Raw genomic sequence first — 19,695 nt, forward strand, 5'->3', positions numbered from 1 at the left:
TAAGGTTCTAGATCATCATTTCTCCCAAAGCAGTCGTTGTCTTTCATGAAATCTGTCATGATTAGTAGTGTTGTTGTTGTTGAAAGGGGAAAGCGAACGTTGTGATGCGTCTGTGAAATTAATCTGCCGCCTTATGTTTTAAAATGACCAAAATAGATAAATATTACATATTAATATGAATGTGCCTGTTACTACATTACATGTACACTTACAGCATATGTATATAACCTTGATGGAGGTGTTTGGAAGGATTTTAGGGCTTATTATAGGCAAATCCCATCAGCTCAATTGTTAGCTTACTTTTGCTAGTGTTTATTTATGAGTTAGAATGCATAAAATATATATATGTATGCATATGTTCTTGTCTTACATAAGGATTATGAATGATGAAAAGTGTAGTTCCCTTTTAAGGTTGAAATATCAATACTGTTCTTTTATTGTATTTCCTTACATTATAAAAAAAAAGTATAGTGTAGTAACTATTGAGCATACGGTGCATATTTACACTTGCCGATTGTATAGAGTAGACACAATGACAAGATCAGTTAGCTTTGCATATATTGTATTGTGCTAAGCTACATGATGGAAAGGGATATGCATTGACAGCCTGAGGATTCTGGGCCAATGAGTGTTCAGAATGTTGCCGGCAACACTAGCCAAATATTACAAGTCTTCTCTCAGCATGGTATTATACTAACTTGACTTTAATAGTCCCTCCTCTGTTTCTCCTTTCAGTATTCTGGGAATGCATCTATTTGGTTGTAAGTTTGGTTCAGAGCGGGATGGAGACACTCTACCAGATAGGAAAAACTTTGACTCACTTCTGTGGGCCATTGTGACTGTTTTCCAAGTGAGTATTAACCGCCTCCGGAAATGTAATACACTGAAAAGTTCATATAAACTTATACGTTTCAAATATGCTACGGTGACTATGTAAGAGTTATTTTGACTAAAACAAGTCTCAGAATGCTAATACAATTTCTCCCTAAAATAGTTTATTCTCTCCCAGCAATCTTCCTAAACACTAAATTGTGTTTCCACAAATGAAACATGGACCTCATAGGCTTGCGTCTTGTGTCATGTCTTTTTTCAACACAATCTACCCAGAACCTTCATTTCATTATCTCTGCATAACCTATGAATAGTATTTGTCACTGTTAACAATCCAATGGAATAACGAATGATAGAATATGTTAAGTATCATCATGCCTCTCTGTATTAAATGTATTGTCATTATGCTACAGATAATACAGTAGGTTACGTATTGGTTTAATTATGTAAAGTGTGAATGCAAATCATAGAAGCGCAGACCAAGATAAATAACATTATTATAATAAAATGGATTATAATATATAACTTGAAAAATAATAATAGTAGGTGATTTATTAAACCAAATTTATTTGAAATCTTTATGTAAGAAAAAACATTTCACAAATGTTATTTGGACTTTTTAATTTTTAATTTTTTTTTTAAACAATACTAGGAAAAAAAAACAATAAGAAGGTAGCTACAAAAGATTTGTTTGGCCTACTCCAAACTGTCTTTTCATTTTTTTTCAAGGTTCACCACAGTGAGTCAACTGTATGTTTGATTTGCCTTAGTTTTTACTGCGGATGCTCTTCCTGACGCAACCCTCACAGTTTTGCCAACTTGGCTACTTGATTCCTCTTAGCGACTTTTTTTTTTTAAACCGACTAACGAAAAATCTAGCGGCTTTTTCAGATGTTTAGAGACATGAAAACACACATCAGTCTGCAGTCCTTATTCAGCAGCTGGTGCTGCCGTGAGGCGGTCAGGTTGACAGTAGCCTCGCGCAGAAGTCCCAGCTGCAGTCGGAGCAGAGCGATAACCCACCCCCTTTTGCGTGCAGACTGCAAATTAAATGTTGTTTTTTCCGCCTTGGTTTACAGAGCAATGTATGAACGCTTCTTCACTGTCTTGTCAAATCCCTGCAAGGTCCCAACCTATTGTTCATGTTAATGAACCAGTCAATAGACTTTTGACTGTCACAACCCTCCAGTCTTTTGATCAATTATGATACTTCAGCATTCAACAATGCAGAACAAAATGTATTCAAATTAAAAAAAACAAACCAAGAATTAAATGAAGAATGTCAATATGCTGTTCTAATAATACATATAATTTGTTTAAGTTGTTATTACATTTCATCTCCCTCACGTTATTTCTCTCTCCTGCAGCTTCCATTGCAATCACTTATGCAAATTAAACAATGACATCATATAGCCACTTTTGGGGCAGCCAATTGTATTGCTTTCCTTACTGAGGAGTTGGCAACACTGAAACCTCCTATTTATCAGGGAATCAAACCCTTGGGCCATGCCCATCTGCTCGAAAGGCAGCAGCATGTACCGTTACCCCGCCAGGGCCTGAGCTAGCTTTGTGTATTTGTTTTTAAAATAGCCATTCGTGTACAACGTGCAGCATCAACTGAGCTCAAAATGTTATGACCGCATAAAACAGAACCCAGGTTGTGCAACAGCTGTCCATTGCTGGTCCTCTCTTCTAGATACTAACACAAGAAGACTGGAACAAGGTATTATATAACGGCATGGCGTCCACAACTCCTGTCGCAGCTCTCTACTTCATTGCCCTCATGACCTTCGGCAACTACGTTCTATTCAACCTGCTGGTGGCCATCTTGGTTGAAGGTTTCCAAACTGAGGTAAAGTGAGGCTTTTCACAAATAAATGACTCATTCAAAAGTGACCGTGAAGAGATGTGTAAAAATCACTCGTATGAGTTTCTTCATCTTACTCTAAATAATTAATTGATTGTGCTTTCATTTGATTTGATGCCCTAACAATGTTTCTTTACAGCAGCACAACAAAGACAAATATTTTAGATATTTTATTTGTCAAACAATATCTATTTTACAATTATATACATATATTTTTTTATACACAGACAAAAACACATTCATGAATGCTGTTCACCTTACCTTGTGTTGCACTCTCCACAGTAGGTTATATGGGCCGGTATAGCTCGGTTGGTAGAATGGCCGTGCCAGCAACTTGAGGGTTGCAGGTTCGATCCCCGCTTCCGCCATCCTAGTCACTGCCGTTGTGTCCTTGAGCAAGACACTTTACCCACCTGCTCCTAGTGCCACCCACACTGGTTTAAATGTAACTTAGATATTGGGTTTCACTATGTAAAGTGCTTTGAGTCACTAGAGAAAAAGCGCTATATAAATATAATTCACTTATATGACTGATCATCACATCTTATTTTCCTGACTTTTTTAAGTACAAATATGCCATTATCCAAGTTTTCATCAAAGCTTATTTTATTATTCAGTATTGTAGCTTTAGAAAAAAAATCCACATTTGTGCTCTACAATAGATAAATGATAAATGGGTCATACTTGTATAGCGCTTTTCTACCTTCAAGGTACTCAAAGCGCTTTGACAGTATTTCCACATTCACCCATTCACACACACATTCACACACTGATGGAGGGAGCTGCCATGCAAGGCGCTAACCAGCACCCATCAGGAGCAAGGGTCAAGTGTCTTGCCCAAGGACACAACGGACGTGACTAGGATGGTAGAAGGTGGGGATTGAACCCCAGTAACCAGCAACACTCCGATTGCTGGCACGGCCACTCTATCAACTTCGCCACTTTTATGGGCACCGACCAAATTCCCTCGGTACCACCTTTTATCGTTTCATGTGAAATTAAGCCCTACCCCAATGCGATACTTTTGTTGTGACGTCATGTCCGATAGCAGACTAAACATTGGCTCAAGCACTTGGAGGGTAAACAAGCACTCAAGAAGCACTCAGCCAAACTACCTCTAAGTAATGTTGCAATTTTCAATGCCAGCAAAGCAAGTAGAAAACGCTCAGACGTAAAGTAAGGTTCGACTTTTTTTAAATGTGCTAGCTTCATGCTAATTTACATTGGATTTGCCATATACATGTTACTGATTAACGATTTGACATGGCGATTCAATACCTCCAAAATTGGTTAAAAAAAAAAACTAAGATGTGTGTTACAATCAAACAGCTGGAGTGTAATAAGTATGATACTTACAGTATAAACACTTTGTAGGGTGCCACAAAGGACTAGACTGGCACATCCAGCTTCATATGCAAAGACTACCATATTTTTCGGACTGTCAGGCGCACTTAAAATCCTTTCATTTTCTCAAAAATCGACAGTGCGCCTTAAAACTCCTAGCACCTAATGTACGAATTAATTCTGGTAGTGTTTACCAACCATGTAGCAATGTTTTTGTTACAAGGTGTAATGTGTAAGTCTGACCAGTAGATGGCAGTCACACATAAGAGCTACATTATGATTGCTAGTTGACGCCTGTTCAATAAATGATGCTGGCAATGCAAGCCCAAAACGTTTATGTTTTTAACTGAAAATACACTACATTACACATGGCGCTCAGGAATTTGTCAAAATGTTTTAGTACCACTTTGATAAGCTACAAAGCCGCACCGTTCGATGGCTTGTTTCCGCATTATGACTATCATAGTCAGACGTACTGTACTTCAACATAGGGGTATTATTATGGAAGGATCCCAAATTGGCACCTACTATAGGAGACATATTATCAGGCTTTTTTTTTTCAATATTTTGCAAAACTTATAGGTTGTATTCACCTGACGTCACGTCCGGCTCGTTAACTATGCGAGGCTCGAAGTGGTGGGCCAGCGAGCGATTATTGTCATATCATTCTGGGCGGCATTTTGCCTTTGTCAAAGAAAAAATGCCCAGTGCTTGTGTTGTTTTAGGCGGTTCGAGCTGCTCAAATCACAAAAAGAATAAATGTTTCTTCAAACTTCTTTGAGAGGTAATCAAGAAGGGCGGAAGATGTCAAGATTTTACGAAAAAAAAAACGAGAATAGGGACACGCACCCCAGTCGAAGATGGCAGAGTCGAAGAACGCACAAGTTTTTCGTGATCACTTCATTAAAGGTTTGTTTGAAATGCTTTTAAAATTTAGTACTTCCCATTGAAATATTTATCTTAATATTTGTATTTCTCAAAACACATGTTTGCTACGAGTGTTCAGTAAAGCTTCAACTCTGCGAGTCTAAATAAAAGAAAGCAAATCTGAGCAAAACCTAAAAGATTTAAGCTTTTGCCAAAGACAGCAATCATAACTGAAGCTTTCAGCACATACACAACAGCAAGGGCAGGCCACAAACATGACACCAATTGAAATCATGAAATGCAACCTTACCCGAGCAAAAACAATGCATATGTATCCGGGAGAGTTTTGATACCAAGCCACACACAAAGAAGTTGTAGACCTCCATGCTTTTCCAAGTTTTCATCAGTTTTGTCGTGTAGGATGATGTCTGGAGCACAAGATAGTTCAATATGTTCGGGAACTCCACCGACAATTAATTCTTGAGATGACTCGACAAATCTTATTTTGATATGTATATATTGCATTGTTTGCATTTTTTACTCATATTTACTTTTAGTGGTAAGATCTAAGTCCCTTGCGTACTCAGATAGTTCACACTCTGTTTTCTTGGTTTGGTAGCCCACCACTTCGTTTACGTCCGTTCAAAAGTCACATGTCCGAATACAAACTATTGGTACAAACTGATGTGTATTTGGGATCTGCATAATTCTCAAAAATGTGTGCGCGTCCGCCATTGTACTCCGCGCTGACACCGTAGTCAATAAGTGTCTTCTTTTTTCTCTATCCTCTCAATGTGGGGCATTTGTACTCTGTTGTTGCCATTTCTAATACAAAGTGGCGTAAAGTTCAAACTTATGTCCGTCAGTAGACTCGCTATGGAAGTGCTAAAAACTACAACAAAGATGATGGGGAGAAGACGCTGTCAAAGTGGAGCCACGTAAATAAGACCACCCACAAAAGGCGCATCCTGAAAGAAGTTCAGAAAAGGACTTGAAGATGATCTGTAAAACATAATCTATGCAACATTTTGACCAAAGAACAACCATTACATGTTATGTAGACCACAAAGAAGTGTTTTAAATGTTGAAAAAAACCCATAATGTGACACCTTTATTGCGCCTTATAATCTGGTGCGCCTTTTTTATGAAAATAGACCTGAACAGACCCGCTCATCTGCAGTGCGCCTTTTAACCCGGTGCGCCCCGTGGTCCGGAAAATATGGTAGTTCCTAGCTAGGCAACACACCGTAGTTTATACTCTCCTGCATCTAGCGTCTTGGAATTGCAACTGCTTGCAAAGTCTCTTCTATAATACTTGCAAATGAGATTTGGAAGTGTAAGAAATGAAAATATAACAGAAGATGAAGATGGACAGCACAGTTATTATCAACTCATTCTTAATTGTATTGAAAAAAATAGATGCTATTACCCAACAAATGAACAGTAATTAACACATGAACCCACACAAAAGTACTGTAAATTGGTACCGGGAGTTGTCACCGTATAGATTTAAATGTGAAAGGTGCCCATCCATATATATTTAACAGCTACATATTCAAACTTAAATATAAATATATTTTTTAAATGTACCCTTCAAAGATGTGTGATGATGTGATTAGGGAAGTAGGTTACTGTGTGTGCGAGATGCATCTCTTCAGATAAAGACCAAAACCTGCTCACTATTTATTTTGATTTTTTTTTCTGATGGTATTGGTCACCTTAGCTATATTGTACTTAGCAGCCAGGACACAGGCAAATGTACCACTTGTTTTGTGTCATAATAGTAAGTGAAATTTCTGGCTCAAGGTCCAGATTACATTTTTCTTCTTGTCCACCAGTGGTCACTTTCTATGGAGGGATGGCACTATTGACTTGACGATATCGGTCGAAGCTTCAGGGGGTTGAACACATGACATTTTATCTTTGCTGCTGATGAACAGGAGCAGAGTTTCCTTTGTTTGTGTATTAGTCAAATATTACAAAATGTAGAACAAGCAGTCCACTGATGTATTGTAATGTACTTCTACTTACCATTTGATACATCTGTTGTGCAGATAGGACTATAAAGATGACTGAATGGAGGCACATAACAGAAGTGAATGTAGATCTATTAGCTTGTCTTCTGTGTGCTTCCCACTGCTCCTCTGTATCATCACAGAGATGTCTTGTATTTTCCACATCCTTTTTTCCCAACTTTGCGTCCCTCTTTGAAAGTTTATTTTTAATCTGAAAAACTTTCCTCTTTCTTGTTGGGGTTGCTAGGAAACGAGCCCTTGAATGATGTGAGACAACTGTTCTGGGATTAAGACACAGACATGATGATGTAAAAATAGCATATTTTGTGTGACACAGATGTTCCTCCCACTCTGTCACATTATTGTCCTCCATCCTTGAACAGATGTTTCTTTGACCATAATTCCTTTATTGCGTATCTCACTACCCCTTCTGCACAGTTCCTAAATCTCTAATATATATATTAGTTCTCTACAGGCCTCCTGTGTGTTAATGATAAAATGTGAATACGACATTCCAGCATTAGGGGTGTGATTTTCCGTTTTTTCCCCCAGGATTTCTGTTTTTTTAAGGCCAAAATAGTAATTCCTCTGAATTGTGTAAGTCTATGGAGTTTTTTGGGGGGAATGAATTTTTTTCTATATATAGGCATGGGATGATAATCATGACCGATTAAAATGAATTGAAAATTGTTGCCGCATTGATGAGGCTTGTTTTTTTTGTAATGAGAAATTTTTTTAAATGTTAATACGAATAATGAACATATGGATAACCTTTGTTTTGCCCTTTTATTAGACTATTTCATTACATATTACATGATGACGTCACATTCATGCGACCCCCCTCAGACCTCATTACTGCAAGTAATTGGCCGATTTTTGGTAACCGCTATGTTTTACCTGACAAAATGAATAAGTGTGGTTAATACTATTTGTGATTATTATTTTGGCCATATCCGTGCGTCCCGACCAGTAACTACACATGCTATCTGTTGCTATATTTAATGTTTTCATTGAGTTAAGTTGCCCTTACAAAACATGTTAACTACGTATTTATTCTGAAGGCTGCTGAGATGATGATGAATCCATCTGGTTTGTCATAGTTTTAGCAACTAAATGATTGTTTTCTCACAATATGAAGGTCCTAGCTTCGATCCCCAGGCTCGGGATCTTTCTGTGTGGAGTTTGCATGTTCTCCCCGTTACTGAGTGGGTTCCTTACGGGTACTCCGGCTTCCTCCCACCTCCAAAAACATGCACCTGGGGATAGGTTGATTGGCAACACTAAATTGGTCCTAGTGTGTGAATGTGAGCTGCGATGAGGTGGCGACTTGTCCGAATGCAGGTGAGATAGGCTCCAGCACCCCCCGCGATCCCAAAAGGAACAAGCAGTAGAAAATGGATGGATGGATTGGTGTGAATGTGAGTGTGAATGTTGTTTGTCTGTCTGTGTTGGCCCTGAGATGAGGTGGCGACTTGTCCAGGGTGTACCCCACCTTCCGCCTGAATGCAGCTGATATTGGCTCCAGCACCCTCCCGACCCCAAGAGGGAGAAATGGTAGAAAATGGATGGATGGATGAGGGGAAATTTGGGTGTGAGTCTTCCACTAGCCCATGCTGTCTGTTTTTTTTTAACTTTCTCGATAACATCCGTGTGTGTGTGTGTGTGTGTATGGTTTATTGTGTCAAAAAAGAGGCATGTTATTTGTGTTTTTTCGCCATGTAAGAATTACGCCATGTAAGAATTACGCCACGTAGCGAATAGCGGGGATCTCCCAAATTGTACACGTGCAAGTACATCTACTTGAAACCTGCATGTGTACTGAGCATGTACTGAACAATGCTCTGCTGCAAAGTCACTAACCTCATATTTTGTTTGTAAGGATTAGACGCCGTGGTTGGTTTTCAGAACAAATACAAAAAAAATATGCCTGCGCTCTTCAGTTTGACTCACTGACCTTGTTGCGCTCCTGTTACTGAGGCTGCTGATGATCTTGGAGTGCAGCTGATACTGGCTACCATGCACTGGGAAAGGAAATTGGCTGTGACATGTTGCATGGTGACCTCAGAATGTGACCTTGAACTTTTGCATCTGCTCTTGGTGCCTCTCACTTCTATGCTTTTTTCCTCTGTCCGGCTGCACCAAACACTTCCACTGCAGGAAGTGACCAAGCGGGAGGATTTGCATGCCCAACCGAGTCTAATTCAGCTGCCTGTAGACACGGGGGTATGTACGGTAAAGCACGGCAGCTCCGCCCTTTTCCCTGCACTTATTCTACTAACAGCCCTCCCCTCGAACCTTCCCTTTTTACTTTTCCCTCCATCCTTCCCCACTGAGACTTTGGAGCTCTGTCATATGTCTTTCAAAAACCACAGCCTGATGGTCCACTGCAGAAAATACTCATATCCTCGAAAAATAAACTCTGCAGTATGAAGATCAAGCGATTAGAACAGCTGCTGCTGATGCTATTAGGCGACTGAAATCATGTGAGGTAATTATGTTGGAAAGAACAGGAATTGTTTTCCAATGTTGAGAAATGCAGTTACGAGGTGGCATGCAAATCAAACATTTGCGTGACAGCAAACATAGCAATTACCAGATAACATGCAAATGGGTCTGAATAATTGATGAATTGCTTAAGTACTGTTTTTAATAATAATAACATTAATAATACGTCAAGTCATACAAACTAATTCCCCCTAATTCTGCAAAAAAATAAAAAATTGTTAACAGAATGCTAGTGAGGTGTACTGCCACCAGTATTATACAGTACAGCAGGGCTATTCAACTGGCGGCCCATAAGCTAAAACAGGTGCGTGAATGACACCAGACCGGCCCCATGTTCAGTTCAAAAAACTTGTCAGGGACTAACATTTTTTGCAGCAGATTCCTAAAAACACTAGCACACTGACATATACATGATATTTGACTACCTTTTTGTGCAGTAGCTTCTAAAAAACCGCAGTACATTCCCGTTTTGTACGCTGCAAAAATTGTAGACTTTACAATAAACTGGCAGCTCAGTCGTCAGAATTTTACTGTAAAAATAACAGTGATATTGTTTTTCAGTTTATTCAGTGTAAAAAAACCCCGGAAACTGTACAGTAAAATTCTGGCGATAGAGCTTTTTACCGTAAAGGTTTCTTTACATTCCCACTGCTGGACTCTAGAAAGAGGTTCCGCAGCCTCCGTAGCAGCCTCTGTAACAGCTTCGTCCCTCAGGCCATCAGACTCTTGAACACATCATAATAATCCCCTCAATTCCCCCCCAAAATCCTGGAATTAATTTGCTGGAATATAAAGACAATATAACATACATCCATAAACGTGGATGCATTTGGAAAAATGCAATATATTTATCTGTACAGTAATCTATTTATTTATATCTGCACCTTATTGCTCTTTTATCCTGCACTACAATGAGCTAATGCAACAAAATGCTGTTCTTATCTGTACTGTAAAGTTCAAATTTGAATGACAATAAAAGGAAGTCTAAGTCTAAGTCTCTAAGTCTAAAGGCATTTTTCCCAGAGTTTTTGACAAAACAAAAAGACCAAAAATTAAATGTTTAGAGGACTGCGGTTCTCAGGTACAGAAGACTAAAAAGGAGAAGTATGCCCCCCCAGGCTTTAGCTTTCTGGAATTGTGGCCCCCAAAACAATTTAGTTTAATAGTCCTGCATTAGAGAATTACGACAGTATTGCAGGACACCAGAAGTGGCTTTAGTCTGGGGCCTGATGTTCCTATTCTAGTTGTGAGCAAAGCACAGGAAGTCAAGTAACATATTAGTAATTGCTGTCATATGAAGAAGGGCTACTTAAGTACATATACTTTTGATTCTTCCTACTCCCTTTCGGACATGTATTTTAAACTGCAAACAATATACGTATTCTGATGTGACTTTGTAGCATGTTCAAAATAAACGACAGTACTAGTACTACAAGACTTTGAATAACAACGCGAGAAATGTACTTTTTCATTATAGCTGAGTAACATTTAATCAATCAATCAATCAATTAAAGTTGACTTATATAGCCCTTAATCACAGATGTCTCAAAGAGCTGCACAAGCCACAAAGTAACTACTATTCACTTGACTACAATTGTATAAATTAAATGGGAACATATATCAGTCTGGTGCATTTTAAGGGGACTCTGAAACAATCAATTGCAGCATAAAAAATGCAAGTAGTGTGTGCCAAAAAACAGATGACCTCCAATATGGCTGCTGGCCAGAAGACATGTGACATCTCAAAGTGATCCACCCTTGGCTTCCCGCATGCTGTCCCTGCTGTTAGATCTAACCAAGGCAGTGAATGATAGCTCTGAGTGGCTTTGAGAGCAACAACTGAGTGCTAAAACACTTGCATTACTTTACAATGTGCATGCGTTTTTAGAATATTATTTTCAAACTCTTTAAAACAGCTTTAAGGTTGATTGCTTACCTTTCACCTGACCTCCACTGTGCTCCTTTTCTTTCCACTGCAACAACAACAATCTCTCTTTTAGACTGTTGTTTTATCATGCTGGAGGTAAGGACTTAGTCATGAGGAGAGAGGGTACCAGCTTACTGGAAACTCCAGCACAGCTAGATAAATCCAGCCAGTCTAAAGGATGAGAGCGAATCATTGATGTGGTGAAGATCAGCGCTGTTTGCATGACACAAGCCCTTAAACAAGAGTCCAGTCAGGTTGGTCAAAAATCAAACCATACAGTAATCATTTTATGTCCACTCTTGAAAGTTCTCAATATTTGATATGCTGCTTATTCTCATCCTGCTTATATACTTTGTAGCTTAAAGTGATGATTCTGCTGGCTTTAGTGTTTTAGTGTACCATTACTTGCCACAGCATTAGGTACAACATAATGACATGTAATGAGTTTAACAGTTTAATAATAATCATGAGGATAACTGATATACCTATTTAATATATAAAATAATAGTTAATCTAAAAAAAACACCTTTTAAAATAGTTGTTTTAATCATGGTTATGCAATAACTAATTTTGAGTAAACAAAGTGGGGAAATCTAACCTCGGTTTGTATGCCGTTTTCATAGAAAGGATTACTATAGTCGAGATTTTAGAGAGTAGGTGCCCAGGCCAGAAACAAGGGGACCCATCGAGAAAACTTTTCATAAATGTATTGTTATGATAAGAATCATAGCAGGATATTTTTAACCTATATATTAACAAATACAAACAAACACATCTTAAAATGAATACAAAATAAATGTGGGTTTTGTCATTGTTTTATGACAGTTGCAGCAAAAAACCCTACCACGTTAATAATATACAACTTTATATATACTTTACGAGAATGCTCAACTTAAGACCTACTTTTCATATCAATAGTTGGGCTGTGTGAATCTTAGGGCACTACATGATTCAATTCATTTCTTAGGGTTAATGATTCACTTCAGATTTCATTCTGGATTCAAAATCCATACTTTTTTTTAATAACATTGGTTGCCAGTTCTATGATTAACTACATTCCTCCATAAAATAAACAGCTCTGATACATTTCTATATTATTTAAAATAAAAACTGGTTTTGTTTAGTAAAATTATACCCAAACATTAAATAAAGTCAAGTACAAATAAAGTATTAAACAAAGTATTCAACATTTATTTTTTCTTAAGTAAATCTGGACAGCAGATATGGACATCTACCTTAACAATATGATTTGCCTGAGTGGCTGGACAGTACAGTATTTTTTTTTAATCGATTAAGAATCGTTACAAATAAGAATCGTGATTAATTGGAAAATCTTTTTTTTTTGACACCTCTAATAATTTTAACTAAAACAAAATGAGTGAAGTCTATTTCATGAAAAGGCAAAACTGTAATTTATTGATTTGCCCGTCTGTTGTTTCTTTATCAGATTGGATAGCTCAGTGGTTATGATGCTTAACAGTAGAGCATAGGATGTGGTTTTGAGCTCGGATATGGGCATGATTTAGGTTTTTCTTTTTTTTTTGCTGACTGTATTTGTGATGAAAATGAAAAACCCCAAATTGTTCCCATTTCCCTGAGAAAATTGCCGCACTGTATATTGGAAATGCAAATGTTGCCATCTCTCCCTTCATTAAACATGACAAACATCAGTAAACAGTTGTACAAAGCGTTGAGTCTTTCTAGTTTGTTTTGAAAACGCTAAACCAGTAGAGTCGTAATGATTGCAGCAGCGCTATTGTTGAGATTAATTTAGCACCAAATAACATCAAGGGATTTCACAAACATTGTTATTACCTGTGTGTCTGATGTTCAGAGACGTAGTGTAGGCTCAGCACCATATTAGAAGGAGGGAAGGGGTGGTTCACAAGAACTCAATTATATGTCCCGTCAGATGTCACATCATATTTTGGAGAGTAATTTTTATTGATAAATGAATGAAGAAACAAAATGGGCTCCTTCAGAAAAGGCACTTTTCTCTCGCAAGGCACAAGGGCAGGTGTTTGAGACCAAATGGGAACATACAGTATATCAATTTGTAAAATACAAAAAGAATATTTCTAGTCATGAATTTCAATAATCTACCGAAACCTTAAAATACAGGATTTGTTTGGCCAAAGCATATTTCAAAGTGGGATATCAGTTAAATTTATGTCCGAGTTAAAATGTTTTCTTGCTACTACTTTGTTTTTGACTGCTAAGTTTGACAATGCAACTGCGTAAGAAACTTTTTTTGGGGAGCATGCAAACAATGAATCCACTTCCTTCTATCAACATCTTTCTGCCACGTAGACCCCTTTTTGGAGGCCAGGTAATTGAGATCATCGGGTGAGCCATTAGTGTCTATTAATGTCAGGCTATCTGCAGACGGTCTGGTCTGGCCTATCTCCTGCTCTTGCCGCCGTGCCTAAATTGCGGTGGCAGAGTGTACACAAGCTGTCTAAACATCCCAGCGATTTCATCACCAAGGATTTCCCTCAAGACTATCACCCCCATGCATTTGCTCCAAACCAACATCATGTCCACCCTGCTACTCGATTATTTAACCTCAGCTGTGCGATAATATTCCCTTGGTAATAAATCAAGTTTATTTATCTGATGCACTATATTAATTTATATTATTATGTTTTGTCAACTTTTACGTCTTTGTCATTGCCTGAAATAAATAAATAAATGGGGAAAAAAAATGAATGAAATGATTACACTCCCTCCAGTTGGACCATTTTTTCCCAGAATGCCCAACGCTATGCAACTGAATATGTTATGGTGAATGCTCAATAAGGACAATGATAGTTCACTTTTTTAAAAACAGCATATCTGCAAAACTCTAAAGACCATTGAGGAAAAAGTTTGATGGTTTAAATAAAAACCGCACCATTTGTGCTCACAAAATATGGTTTCTCAAAACAATAAAACTGATAGTGTGTAGAGACCTTCGCCTGGCAAATCTTGGCATTTAATATTATCATGTTTAGCTGCAAATGTCCTTGATATATGCTAAAACAGCATTATGTTTTTACACAGTTTGAATTATAGAGCATCTGCAAGTAGCTTTTGAGCAATAAATACACTGAGGACAAATGTGTTGGTTTCCAAACAGGGTCGACATTTTTGAACATATTTTTGTTTAAAGTGGTAGAACCTAAACAAGCAAAAAAGAGAAAAATTATCCGTGTTCTTACTGTCCTTCTATAGTGATATAGTTAAGTGATCATACAGTGTGTTAGCTGACGCAGTTCTGCCACTGACCCTGTGAGAAGCAGAACAATGCTGCAAGGTATGCAGACTGCCCGAAAGCAAAAATAATAAGTTAGGCTCGTTGCTAGCTCATCTGGGTACTAAGGCGGCAACGATTATTCGACATTGATTTAAAATTAAACTAAAAAATTGACAAAAAAGTGTTTTTGTCGATGAGCCTTTTGATACAATTTTAAGTGATAAACCACCAGGAATGTTAATGTTTACACTTGTACACCTTTAGGTAAATAATTGCAGGTAAATACAAATATGTTTTGCACTGAATGTCATGTTTACAGGACATCTTGCACTTCCATCTTGCGGTCTATTTATTTATTTTTCACTGTGGTTGTACAGTAAACTTCATGTAATAAAGTTTGTCAGTAATTTTTGGTTGTGTTTTTACAAATGAAATTTAATATTATACATTTTAAAAATGTGTTAGAGATCAAGTTGCTTACCCAACATCAACAAATCAATCCCTTGCACAGCAGATCTTAGGCAATAGTCGTTTGACCAGTTGACTAATCGACAAATTAATCGCTGACTATTTGACTATTAAAATAATCAGCCTTACTGTTAACTAGTAGTGGCAAATTTGTTGATAACTTTTCTACTTACCAAGTTATAAAGTTATTATAAACACCACAAAATATGTCTTACTATACATCATCTTTGGCAGTCATTAGATACTTTGTCACTTTATTCAGCTAAGATCTCGACACTAAGTAATGTAGGGTGAACATGTTAGTGGACCTAAAAAAAAAAAAGTTTCCAGTCTTGATTTTACAGTTACAGCCTAATTTGGCAGTTATTCTTCTGTTGCATTATGACTTGTGGTTATTGGAAATCATGCCTTTGTTTATAGTCTATGGAGTATAGCCCCACTGGCCAGTTTTCTAGTCAATGTTTATCCCCAACACAATTCCACAAAAGCAACTCATTTCAGCCAACCAAACATCAGTAACCTCACCATGCCATTTGGTCCCTTCCACAAAGAAGAGCTCAATTTGTGTCTATATACTGTGATGACTGAATGGAGAAAGCTCTGAAGGTTTCAAGTACCCCTTTACGTGATTTGGCCAGTGGTCGATTATCTACTTACCCACTTTTCTCACACTCCACCAGTCAGGGGAAATCAGGCAAATCAATGTAAGGCCCTCAGGAGGCTTTTAATGCAAAATAACATGTAAATGAGACCTTAAAGTCTCACTCTACAGAACAGGACATAAAAGTCTTGCATTTGGGAAGATTTAGAAGTCACTGGTGTTAAAAAACAAAAACAAAAAAAAACAGGAGCATTTTATTATTCACTTTGCTACCATAAAGGTAGAAGGCTGAACTTGTGAATTATTTGGAAGACATCGTCTTAAACAAAGGCATTTATGCTTTGGTTGTTCTAACAAAGGTCAAGCTGAGTTGTAACCACAATAAAGCTCTTTACTCTTGACACCCCCTGCCCTTCATGCATGTTACTGTCATTATGTGTCAGTACGTGTATTTTAATTTTTTTTTCAGTAATCTTCTCTTACTGTTTTTGCATGATTAAATGGTGTTGATGAACAAACTTCCTCTTCCTCTTCCTTGGAACTCTGGGATGTGGTCAAATGCACTTGTTCAGAGTTATGTTGCCTCTAGTGTCTGACTGTGATAATGCTCAGCAGGGATCTGGGCTAGGAGGCAATGACCAATCTTTTGCTTTCTGACTAATGTTATTTTTTAACGTTTTTTTTGTATGTGTATTTTTGTCTCAAGGGTGATTCCTCTAAACCAGGTTCCGAAGTTGATTCTTTTACACGGAGTATGGAGGATGTTAACAGCAGAGAATTATCAGCCTCTGCAGGTGAGCTATGCAATTTATCAAATATGACTTATTAATAGTGATAAACCAAAGACAATAGCATCTAGTCTTGCACTTAGGACTGAGAATGGTTACCGAGTACCAGTATTTTTTGGTACCAGTTCCTAATTGGTTCAATCCAGGGGTACCGTTAAGATTCTGGACAAATTATACAGCTATTGGTATTTTTTATTTTATTTTTTTTATCGAGCTGACCTTCGTATTTATGACACATACTCTGTCACATTCATTCAGGTGCCACTGCACAACATTAAAAAATATACGGGTAGGACCTGATAAACTCAGAATAATCACAAATAAGGAAGCAACACCACTTAAACGTTTGCAACACAACAATATTTTCCCCTCAAAAGTCCCTCAAAGTCACGCACTCTAATGAGAGTTAGTTTTAGTTTGAAGAGAACACGCTTTACTCACAAGTCATGACTGCCGCTACCACGCTTCTTTAACCGTCCTCGTAGAGATCCAGTAATCCACAGGCCAATATTAATCCTATCAAAAAAGTGAAACATTTAAGTAATATAATAATCCATGAAGTTGCTCTTAAGCAAGATAGCATCCGCTGATAGTTGCCATCTGACGTCACTTGATCGCGCCGCGTTTGGGTGGCATCAAAACACACCTAACTTAAATGCATACCCACCTAACCTGTTAACTGATTAGATTTAACAATGATTCGACTCTATTTAAAATCTGTTGTTGCCGATACGACTCAGAGACAATATTTTTTATTTACAATGATTCGATCTGAAACATTTAAGTGAGTTGATATCGATTCAGTGCCTTTTTAGCAAACAAAACTCAACCAGTGTGACTGTTAAATAAATACTGGATACTGGACTCTGCCGGGGAAGTTTCTTACATTACCGTTAATTCTTGTAAGGGAATTTATTAGGTATAATGTAATTATGGAGACAAGTAAACAACAATGCATTCACATCATTTTTTAATAAAGTGCAACCAACACGTTATGTTGAAATAACAAGAGAAAACCTTTTCTGCTCTCATTTTCAACATTTAAGACATTTTCAATTAAAGTACAGCAACCAACATTTTAACAGTAAATGTACCTGCTACTTTTGCTGTAGTTTTTCAACATAAAGATAATACAATATTAATATCAAATATAAAGTGTAAACAAATCTCTTCAGGATGGATTAGCAGTAGGTTTATCCAAGAAATTAAGTGCAACCAGATATGTTCAGTTTAAATAAGCAGTGGTTCGACCTGCTACTACTCTCATTTGAACAAACATGGAATATCATAATTACATAGTGGAAATGACAAGACACACTGACCAAATGGCCGAGGGTGTAATGAACGAAGTTGGGAAAGAGAGTAATTTGTGAACACTTTTTCAGTCATAAATAACTTTGTTTTAACTGTTTCAATAATACTATTATTTTATGTTCATACTATTTTTTAACCTTCCGTCTCAACCTGGTATGTCGGCAAACTTACTCCGCTGTCACTTCCATTTTGTCCTTTGTGATGTAAAGTTAAGTTGTGGCCTAATATCATTGTGTTGAGTCACATTTATTTGTTGTGGCTTTTACAATTGTGCTGTAGCTCAAAGTTTTTTTGTTGTAATTAATGATATTGTCTTGTGGCGTTTGGAATTGGTATGACCTTTCACGGCCACCGGAGGTATCCGCCATTTTTGTTTTGATGACGCCACAGACGGGCAAAAGCCCTTATCACTGAAAGTGCAAAATTTATATAAATAAATAAGGTATTTCCAGGTTATTAGCAATCAAAATCATCTTTATTCATAAGCAAATAATACATTATTGTCTAGTGTGACCAATGAATTCCAAGTTTTTAAGAGACATAACAAATTAATTCTGAGATGAAAGTGATCCTGAGCACTACAACAACGGTCTCCCCTAGAGGGGGGGTTACCCACGTATGCGGTCCTCTCCAAGGTTTCTCATAGTCATTCACATCGACGTCCCACTGGGGTGAGTTTTCCTTGCCCTTATGTGGGCTTTGTACTGAGGATGTCGTTGTGGCTTGTGCAGCCCTTTGAGACACTTGTGATTTAGGGCTATATAAATAAACATTGATTGATTGATTGATTGATCATCGAGAACTCATCTTAAGCAATCTGTGTTTGCACTTTAACTGCTGGCATGCATGGCCATAACTACCACTTAGGACACCAAGGTCATATCCTTGGTATTATTTTAAGTGACAAAAACAAGATGATAAGACTGACTGCAAATATACTTTGTGGAGAACATTGTGTGTGCTGTACATCACCATGCGATAGATCATCCTCTTTCAGTATACGATCTTTGGTCATGCACAACTCCAGACAACAAGGTAATGCAATGAAGCCCACTTTTATTTTAAACATCATCCGATTTGAAATGTGTTGTCAAAATAATGGTAACAATAAATTATACTGATGTAACTAATAGTGGTTTCACCTGAATGAAATTGATGTGAAAATGCTGCCGGTATGATAACGTTGTCGTGTCAGTCAGGTTCTGCTCACAGAGATCAAGCACGCCCCGTCCTAAAAGGCAAAACAGGCAAAACAGGCGCTGTGCGTCGGGCTTCGCGATCTGTGAGAGGCCCGATTTGCATGAAGAAGCACATTTTAAATGTAAATTACTGAATGAAAAAGGCGCTCGGTATAAAATGTATACCTGGCCACGTCATGCTCTGTCACTAATGACAATATGGGGACTGATTTCCCCCTTTAACTTTTGTTGACTCTTGTGGCGTGCAGAGCAGAAGGTCTTGGGTTCTAATCCTTGTCGTAGTTGTAATTGTAGTAAGGTTGTTAAATGTATATTTTATTGATGCTCAATTGTTTATTACGCTAAACCTCAGCATGATTATAAAAAAGTGGACTGTTACAAGATCATGCTAATTGTCAAATATGTTAGATGTTTTCACACTGATAGTTCTGCCTCAATGAAAGCTTTTGTTATTCTGGAAATTCATTGTGTTGCTCGAGGTCATAATATTCATAAGGTGCTACAATACAAAGCTCCTTTTGGACCACTCATTTTTGACCTCAGTGTTTGTCAAATCCTAGTTAAGGCCCTGCTGGCTTGTTTGCTTGCCCTTGTCCCTGCAATATGTCAGTTAAACAATAAACATTCATGTTTTTTAGATCACAATAATAGGTCAAAGACCAATTAGAGCATCTGCTGTGGACTGCTGTTATCGGTCATGACTTATAAGTCAACTCAGTGGGCACGTGTGCCAC

The 19,695-nt window shown here is 37.7% G+C and overlaps 1 protein-coding gene across 7 annotated transcripts in view; it reads left to right on the forward strand.

Moving 5' to 3' along the window:
- cacna1g (calcium channel, voltage-dependent, T type, alpha 1G subunit) overlaps positions 1-19,695 on the forward strand; it is a 321,489-nt gene that overhangs the window by 148,462 nt on the left and 153,332 nt on the right. For 5 of the 7 annotated variants that reach the window (XM_062056250.1, XM_062056253.1, XM_062056254.1 and 2 more), the window contains exons 11-14: positions 736-850; positions 2,528-2,683; positions 9,082-9,147; positions 16,367-16,454. In XM_062056250.1, the coding sequence (XP_061912234.1) occupies positions 736-850; positions 2,528-2,683; positions 9,082-9,147; positions 16,367-16,454 (425 nt within the window). The remainder of the gene's footprint in view (positions 1-735; positions 851-2,527; positions 2,684-9,081; positions 9,148-16,366; positions 16,455-19,695) is intronic. The other 2 variants (XM_062056252.1, XM_062056256.1) reach the window with 1 other exon arrangement.

This window comes from Entelurus aequoreus, linkage group LG08, assembly GCF_033978785.1.
Source record: "Entelurus aequoreus isolate RoL-2023_Sb linkage group LG08, RoL_Eaeq_v1.1, whole genome shotgun sequence".
Classification (NCBI taxonomy): domain Eukaryota; kingdom Metazoa; phylum Chordata; class Actinopteri; order Syngnathiformes; family Syngnathidae; genus Entelurus; species Entelurus aequoreus.